Source organism: Mchenga conophoros, linkage group LG3 (genome assembly GCF_057382185.1).
Source record: "Mchenga conophoros isolate Kocher_MC1m ecotype Shallow Benthic linkage group LG3, M_conophoros_male_GT1.1, whole genome shotgun sequence".
Classification (NCBI taxonomy): domain Eukaryota; kingdom Metazoa; phylum Chordata; class Actinopteri; order Cichliformes; family Cichlidae; genus Mchenga; species Mchenga conophoros.
Window position 1 is genome coordinate 51,312,293 of NC_140528.1, and position 9,040 is coordinate 51,321,332.

At 40.2% G+C, this 9,040-nt stretch overlaps 1 protein-coding gene across 3 annotated transcripts; it reads right to left on the reverse strand.

Annotated features, from left to right (window-relative positions):
* Nucleotides 1-912: 912 nt before the first annotated feature.
* LOC146579341 (tripartite motif-containing protein 16-like) lies at nt 913-3,417 on the reverse strand. 3 transcript variants are annotated; one of them, XM_085269232.1, is made up of 2 exons: nt 2,918-3,417; nt 913-2,845 (listed from the first exon to the last, which is right to left on the reverse strand). In XM_085269232.1, the coding sequence occupies exons 1-2, from the start codon at nt 3,384-3,386 to the stop codon at nt 1,716-1,718; spliced, it is 1,599 nt and encodes a 532-aa protein (XP_085125358.1). In that variant the 5' UTR covers nt 3,387-3,417; the 3' UTR covers nt 913-1,715. The 3 variants fall into 3 exon arrangements, with proteins under 3 accessions (XP_085125358.1, XP_085125357.1, XP_085125359.1); XM_085269231.1 differs by having other exon boundaries at nt 913-2,812; nt 2,876-3,417; XM_085269233.1 differs by having other exon boundaries at nt 913-3,216; nt 3,352-3,386.
* Between the last annotated feature and the right edge of the window lie 5,623 nt (nt 3,418-9,040).

Genomic DNA, 9,040 nt, shown 5'->3' on the forward strand with positions numbered 1-9,040 from the left:
AGGAAGGGTAAGAAGAGTAAGAAATAGAATTGCTGATGACATCAGAGCTACAATAGTGGACCATGTAATCAACCGTGGAATGACCCTGAGGGTAGCTGGCCAACGGGTCCAGCCTAACTTGAGCCGCTACACTGTAGCAAGCATCATAAGGACATCTTGAAATGAGAATCGGTTAGTACAGTCACTTCGCACAAAGATTTGTAGCACTGCCGTATGCCAATGAGAAACACACCAATACCATTGATGTAAAAATACTGAAATTGTTACTTTACAGAGTTGCTAGATGACCAGATGCTGGGGCAGAGGAAGCATGTTCACTGCAGACCAAGTAACCCATATAGTCACTATGGCGATTGCAAATAATCCTATACTTGGAAATAAACACTTGTGTTTGTTTTGATGTGTTTGAATAAACACCAGTACTTGAAGTTTGGATCCCTCTATGCTTATGGATCTATGACAGAAGTATGAGCTCAAACTGACATAGCCTACCTTGTGCACAGAGAAAGCAAAAGCCAGATGTGTTTTGTATTCATACCATCAGTGTGCAGTTGGCGCATTGTGTGCTTAGTAGATGATGGCTTGTGTGTACTGTTTGATACGGAAACACCATTTTTACGAAGGTGTGAAGAGTTAATCTAGCTGTGTTTGCTTTTGCAAGAGAACTACAATGTTTTGATGATTGGGTGACAGGTTTTCTTATTTGTGTGAAGAGTTTTGCAAAATTAGCCAAAAGTTACAAAAAATGTGCTTAAACAATCAGAAAAAACTGTAATGACTATATTTTATGTATGAGAGAAGAAGAAAAGCTTTGGGTGAAGCAGTTTGAATAAAATAGATGTCTAATGAACAAACAAACAAACAAACATTTTCTAAAGAAGCTTTGAAGAAACGATTTCATCCAGTTTTGTCCATTATTAAAACTGATGTTTATTTGCCAATCATTCAACATCACCACTTGTTTATAACTCTGCTGATTTTATTCCCTTTGTGTCCAGGCTGAGATTCCAGGTGTCTCCCTCAGATCATTTTCTCCAAATCAGAAGCATCAGATTTGTGGAGACGCTCTGCCTGCCAGACACAGCTCAGGGCAAGAAACATGTCTATCCTCCACAACATACAGGCCTGTATCATTTAGTGTCTGTATTTAAATGTATAAATGATCGAGTGTGATCAAAGTTTTCATATGAAATATAATATTAAATGTCAAACATTAACTGTTTAATTTTTGTTACATTTTAAAAGTTCAAAGCTCAAAGACATTAAGTTTACAGTCATATATGATCAAGAAAATCAACAATCTTCACATTTCAGAAACTGGAAGCAGCTTTAAATGTGACTAAAATAATGATAAAACAATCAATTCTCTAATCATTGACTAACTGATGAATCACTGCAGCTCCAACATATTGTTGCATTTGACAACCCACTACAGCAACTACAGAATAAAACCACTAACCAGACTGATGACAGATTTTAAACATGCTGAATATGAAGAGTAGTATCATTTAAACTCACATGATTATCAGCCATAAGAACAAATTCAGATTTATATTGATGTAAGGTATATAAATGTAAGTACAGTTTGAATCAGTGCAATATTATCTTCACACATCAATGGACCACTGAACTTCTCAGCTTCTAAAATGTAAAGCCTCATTTAGAAACTACACAAGTACATATAATGGTCAGGGATCAACATGAACCTGTCTTCTCTATTTGACTTTAATCAACTCTGCAGTGGATCCAAGTCCATAAAGATAAAGTCCAGCATAGAGCGGCTGAGTGAATGTGGTCTGGACTCTGTGGAGGAGAGTCATGGTTTCAGAGACGCTGTAGAAAGACAGAATACCTGCTCTGTGATCCAGGTACACTCCTACTCTGGAGGACCGAGGACCTGAGAGGACAGTTGGGACTTTGTTGTGTCGAAATTTAAAACTTCCTGAGTACCAATATAATGCCCAAGATCTGTCATTCCATCCAAATCCACATTCATTGCCCCCCCCTTCTCTGCTGATATTCTTGTATGCAACTGCTACACCAACTTCTCTCCCTCTCCACTCCACCTCATAGTAACAACGTCCAGTCAGACTCTCTCTACTCAGGACCTGATAACATCCAGTAAATCTGTCTGGATGATCAGAATAAGACTGTTGTTCCATTCTTGTTACTTTTCTGTTCCCCTCAGATAATAACAGACATCTGTTTGCTGTGTTTGGATCCAGTGTGATTTCATGTGAATATTTTAAGAATCCAGCTCTGGTCGTTGGCTCTGCTGGTGACAGTAAAACATCCACTTCAGTGACTGTCAGTGAGATGTTTGTCCATTCCTCTCTCAGAATGTCCTGTAGTTTATCTCTGGTCTCTGACACAGCTGCTGTCACATCCTCAAAGTAGCTCAGAGGACGAATATTGATGCTGGATGAGTGTGTAGACTCACTGAGTGCTGACAGTGAGGGGTAGTTGTGTAGAAACTGGTTGTGATCCTCTGTGTGTGAGAGCTGCTCCAGCTCGCCGTCTTTCCTCTTCAGCTCAGCGATCTCCTGCTCCAGCTTCTCCTGAAGCTCTTTGACTCGACTCACTTCAGTTTCCTGCTGGGATCTGACCTGCTGCTTCACATCAGAGCTTCTTTTCTGGATGAGACGGATCAGCTCAGTGAACATCTTCTCACTGTCCTCCACTGCTTTATCAGCAGAGCCATTGATGGCCTCCACCTCCTGTTGAAGCAGCTTCACATCTTTCTCTCGCTCCTGGATTCTCTGCTGGATGTTTAGTCGTCTCACCTCGAGCTCCTTCTGCTTCTCAGTCCTTTCTGCTGCAGCTGGGACTGTTTCATGGCCTTTATGTTCATCCATTGTGCAGAGATAACAGATACTCTGCTGTTCAGTACGACAGAAAATCTTCATCACCTCATCATGACGAGAGCAGATGTTCTCCTGGAGCTTCTTGGAGGGGGCCACCAGCTTGTGTTTCTTTAATGGAGCTGCATCATAGTGAGGTTGGAGATGCTTCTCACAGTAAGAGGCTGGACAAGATAAACAGGACTTGATGGCTTTCAGCTTCCTCCCAGTGCAGACATCACAGGCCACATCTTCAGGTCCAGCATAGCAGTGATCAGCTGGAGCAGCTTGGAGTCCAGTCTTCTTCAGCTGCTCCACTAAAGCTGCTAACATGGTGTTTTTCTCCACGACAGGCCTCGGTGTGAAAGTCTTCCTGCACTGAGGGCAGCTGTGGATTCCCTTCCTGTCCTCTTCATCCCAGAAACTTTTAATACAGTTCCTGCAGTAGCTGTGTCCACAGGCTGTAGTCACCGGATCCTTCAGTAGATCCAAACAGATGGAACAAGAGAAGGTTTCTCGGTCCAGCTGAACTCCTTTCTGCGCCATTTCTCCTCTCAGTGTCAGTGACTGTGTGAGTTTCTCTTCCTTATAACTGAAACTAGTCTGAGCTCTGATCTCAGCAACATGTTTCTGCAGTGAATGGAGCCTGTCTTGTTTATCAGGGTGTGTCTCATTCCAGAAAGAGGAGCGGTTTGAGAGCAAAGTCTGTTTAACCGGTTTTTTTTTCTGCTCACATCAACTTTTAAGCTTGTTAACACTTTCTTCTATATAAATAAACTTCAGTTTAGAAATGTCAGAGTTCTCACTGAAGTTAACAAACAGTCCTTCAGTTTCAGTCAATGCAGGAGGATAATGATCCTAAACATACAGATAAGATAAGATAAGATAAGATAACCTTTATTAGTCCCACACGTGGGAAATTTGTTTTGTCACAGCAGGAAGTGGACAGTGCAAAAGTTATGACGCAAAAATTAGAATACAATAAGAATAAATACAGTACACAACTGTACAGAATAGAATAAAATAATATACTATATACAGTAGAATAAAATAGAATAAAAATATACAATAAGATAAAAATAGAATACGAATGCTATATACAACTGAGTAAAAATACAACGATGCCAGAAAAGATTATTGCACTTAGTATTATTGCACATGTGTGGATGTGTGTGTTTGTTCAGTTAAAGTCTTTAGATAAGGCAGCCACTGACATGATGCTTATGTTGCATTTAAGTTTGTGTTCATTTCAGTTGTTTCTCTCCCTCAAACACCATCAGAGGTGAGAGGGTGCAGCAGGTGTAGTAGTTGGTATATGAGTCAGTAAGCAAATTAAAGGTTTTTCAAACACATTCAGCTCCACAAAAATGTGATAAATGTTTGACAGGAATAAAAAGAAACTCTGATCCTTCTTTAAAAGTAATTTTCTGTTATTACGGTCAAGTTGATCACAACAATAATCTTGAGCAGGGACGTGGCTAAATACTGGTATGTGAGAACCAGTCAATATTAACTCTTTCCTGAAGAAGTAATAATAATAATAATAATAATACATTTTATTTGAGGGCACCTTTCAGAAACCCAAGGACACCTTACAAAAAAACACAATTAATAAAAGGAACAACAGTCATAAAATACCTAAGATAAGTTAAAATCACAAAACAGAGCGTGACAACAAATAAAATCAGCATTAACGCAAATAAGCCAGTTTAAACAGATGTGTTTTGAGCTGTGTCTTGAATATAGAGAGGGAGTCAATATTTCTTAGTGCAGGAGGAAGAGAGTTCCAGAGCCGAGGAGCAGAGCGACTGAAAGCTCTGTTCCCCATAGTAATAATGTGTGAGGACGGAACAGTAAGATGAATCGCAGATGACGATCTGAGAGGGCGGGAAACAGTGGTGATATGGAGCAGGTCACACAAATATGAAGGAGCAGATTTATGGATACACTTGTATGTAAGAAGTAAGATTTTAAAATTTATCCTGGCTTCTATGGGCAACCAGTGAAGCTGTTGAAGAACTGGGGTAATATGAGCACTTACAGTTTTTTCTGATTGCTTAAGCACATTTTTTGTAACTATTGGCTAATTTTGCAAAACTCTTCACACAAATAAGAAAACCTGTCACCCAATAATCAAAACATTGTAGTTCTCTTGCAAAAGCAAACACAGCTGGATTAACTCTTCACACCTTCGTAAAAATGGTGTTTCCGTATCAAACAGTACACACAAGCCATCATCTACTAAGCACACAATGCGCCAACTGCACACTGATGGTATGAATACAAAACACATCTGGCTTTTGCTTCCTCTGTGCACAAGGTAGGCTATGTCAGTTTGAGCTACTTCTGTCATAGATCCATAAGCATAGAGGGATCCAAACTTCAAGTACTGGTGTTTATTCACACACATCAAAACAAACACAAGTGTTTATTTCCAAGTATAGGATTATTTGCAGTCGCCATAATGACTATATGGGTTACTTGGTCTGCAGTGAACATGCTTCCTCTGCCCCAGCATCTGGTCATCTAGCAATTCTGTAAAGTAACAATTTCCGTATTTTTACATCAATGGTATTGGTGTGTTTCTCATTGGCATATGGCAGTGCTACAAATCTTTGTGCGAAGTGACTGTACTCACCGATTCTCATTTCAAGATGTCCTTATGATGCTTGCTACAGTGTAGCGGCTCGAGTTAGGCTGGACCCGTTGGCCAGCTACCCTCAGGGTCATTCCACGGTTGATTACATGGTCCACTATTGTAGCTCTGATGTCATCAGCAATTCTATTTCTTACTCTTCCTACCCTTCCTCTCCCCCCTCCTCATCTTCCTCTGCCCCCTCCTCGTCAACCTCTTGCTCCTCCTTGTCCTTGTCGTCCTCTTCATCCTACTTCTTCACCTCCACGTCCTCTTCCTCGGCCTCCTCTACTTCTCACTCTTTCTGCTCGCTCCATTGTACTCCGCACACACAGCTTACCTGTATTATAGTGCTTAGGCTGATTGCAAAGTGAACTAATTATCTAAAAAAGTTTTCACATGTGAAAGTGTGCCAGACAGTTGGCAAATTAGTGTTAATGATAGCCATACATGTGTATACTTTTGCTAGGAGTGTGTTGGAAATTTGGTAATTGAGTGTTGTGCAGTGAATTGTGCCTATAGTTTTGCAAAGTGTGTGTTACAAAATTGCAAACTGAGTGCAAAGCAGTTTTTGTGCTTTTAGTTTTGCAAACTCAGTGCGTGGTTTTGCTATAAGTCTGAATAGTTTTATAGAGATTGTGCTACAGGAATCACAGTTAGGGTTTAAGCATTCAGAAAAAACTGTAACGGAGTGTAAATTATGACCCGAGCTGCAGAATTTTGAAGAAGTTGAAGTTTATGAAGGGACTTTTTAGGGAGACCAAATAGGAGGGAATTAAAGTAATCAATACGGGACGTAAAAAGACTATGGACAAGGATGGCAGTGAGGAAGGGACGGAGTCGGTGAATATTACGTAAATGGAAGTAAGCAGACCGTGTTATGTAATTAATGTGAGACTGGAATGAAAGAGTATTATCAAGTATGATACCCAAACTCTTAACCTGAGGGGAGGGAAGGGTGGGAGAATTTTCAACGTTAATGGAAAAGCTGTGGGATTTGGTTAAGATAGATGGTGTACCAACAAGTAAAACTTCAGTTTTATTACTGTTAAGTTTGAGGAAATTGGAGGAGAACCAAGATCTAATCTCAATAAGACAGTCTGAGAGGGAGGTAGGTGGGAGGGATGACTTGGGTTTAGAAGAAAGGTAGAGCTGGGTGTCATCGGCATAACAGTGAAAATTTATATTATATTTTCGGAATATATAACCAAGAGGAAGCATATAAATAATGAATAAAAGAGGCCCCAATACTGAACCCTGGGGCACACCAGCAGACACAGGACAGAGAGTTGAAGAATGGGATTTAAGTTGGATAAACTGAGTGTGGTCTGAGAGATAGGAGGTAAACCAGGTAAGTGGGGTATGACTAATACCGATGGAAGCTAACCGGTTCAGGAGAATATTGTGAGAAATGGTATCAAATGCCGCATTAAGATCAAGAAGGAAGAGAATGGATAGGAGACCAGAATCAGCTGCCATCAGAAGGTCATTGGTAATTCTTAACAGAGCAGTTTCTGTGCTATGATTGGGGCGGAAACCAGATTGAAATTGTTCATAGAGATTATGGTCATTGAGATGTAAATGAAGCTGGGCAGCGACAACTTTTTCAAGAATTTTTGAAATAAAGGGGAGATTTGATATAGGGCGAAGATTATCAAAGTTATTGGGGTCTGCACCAGGCTTTTTGAGAGTTGGAATAACAGAAGCCTTTTTCAGTGCTTCGGGAACAATCCCAGTGTTCAGGGAGGAATGAATAATATTGGTTATGAGAGGTGCTAACGAGGGAAGACAGGCTTTAACTAACACAGTAGGGAGAGGGTCAAGTAGACAGGTGGATGACTTAGATTTTTTAATGAGATTAAATACATCAGTTATGGAGGGAAGAGTAAAGCTTGAGAATAACTGACAGGAAGACAATGGGGGAACCAGGAAGTCTGCTTCAGAGTCAGGAGCTCCTAAAGAGTTAAGTTGACAGTGAATGTCTGAGATTTTACAAGTGAAAAAAGAGATAAGAGAATTGCAAAAATCAACAGAATACATCTGGGAGGGGAATGTGTCTGGAGGTTTTGTAATTTTACTGAACAATGAATAGAGTTACCTATTCTGGAGTTACCTTCATTAGAACTAATTAAACCAGAGTAGTAAGCAGATTTGGCTGAGGCAATGCAGTCCTTATAGAACAAAACATGATCATTGTGCATTTCTTTATGTACAGTAAGTCCGGTTTTCTTGAATAGACGTTCGAGTTGGCGTCCTTTAGCTTTAAGGTGACGCAGGTCGGAGGTAAACCATGGAGCTGAACGGGAAAATGAGACAGTTCGATGTTTAAGGGGAGCAAATATGTTAAGAAGGTTATGAAGGTTGACATTATAATGACAAACGAGTTCATGAGGGGTTGAGGAGCAGTGGATAGATGGAAGGTCATGGACAGCAGATGAAAAAACAGCTGGATTTATATTACTAATTTTCCTAAAAGTGATATTACGGGAGATACAGGTTTTGGAAGCAGTTATGTTTGCATCAAAAGAAATAAACATATGATCAGACTGGGGAAACAAAGTGGCTTTACAATGGGTGGGGGTAATGCCAGAACAACAGACCAAATCCAGGATATGACCTTTGGAATGAGTAGGAAATTTTATGTACTGTAGAAGCCCAAATCTTTCCAGGCAGGAGGTAAAATCTCTGGAAAGAGGGATTTTATTATTGTCCATATGAATATTGAAGTCACCAGCAATGATCAGATTTGGAGAAAGTACAGAAAAATGAGTGAGAAGAGCAGAAAATTCATTTAAAAACTCCTTGTTTGGCTTAGGTGGCCGATAAACAGTACATATGATGGTGGGGGTAGATCCAGGGAGCTGTAGTGCAGTGTATCCGGTTGTTCAGTCTGACGTCACTAGCCGTGTCTGGGTCTAAACTCCGCTGCAGGTCCATATATCAAACGATCACTATGGCATTACTGAGAGTTGAAAAACTGTCTAAAGTCTTTCATCTTTAATAAAACAATCAGCGTTCTGCTCTACCAGGTGTAACAATTGAGTTTAACATCCAGGCATCCATGAAAATGGAATTTATGACATTTAACGGAGTTAGAAGTTAGCAGGGAGTTAGCTCGCTAGCTTCTATCTAAATACAATATAGCATGTCCTGACTGCGGGGTTTTGGAAACAAATTAAAACGTACAACTCTGCTATCACTTCCAACATAAATGAAGACAGAAAACTAAACAGCAGTGATGTTTGTAGGGTTACTGAAGTTGGGCTAGCTGGTATATAATGATGTGCTACGTGACCGCTAGCGACACAGCTATGTTAGCATAATATAAACAAGCTAACTTTTTTTCCACTCGAAAAAAGTTAATGTGAGTTTTCTCGGTGGTCAGGAACAAATGTAATCGCATGGCAGGATGCTGTAAAAGGACCAAGCTTCAGCCAGGAGAGCAACTGAGATAATCCATCCACAATACGAGGGTTAGTCATTCATATACTGCTGCATGGGCTGGGCTGTAGTTACATCCTAAGGTTTTAAAAACTGAGCTTAAATAAATGATTAGCGGTAATAA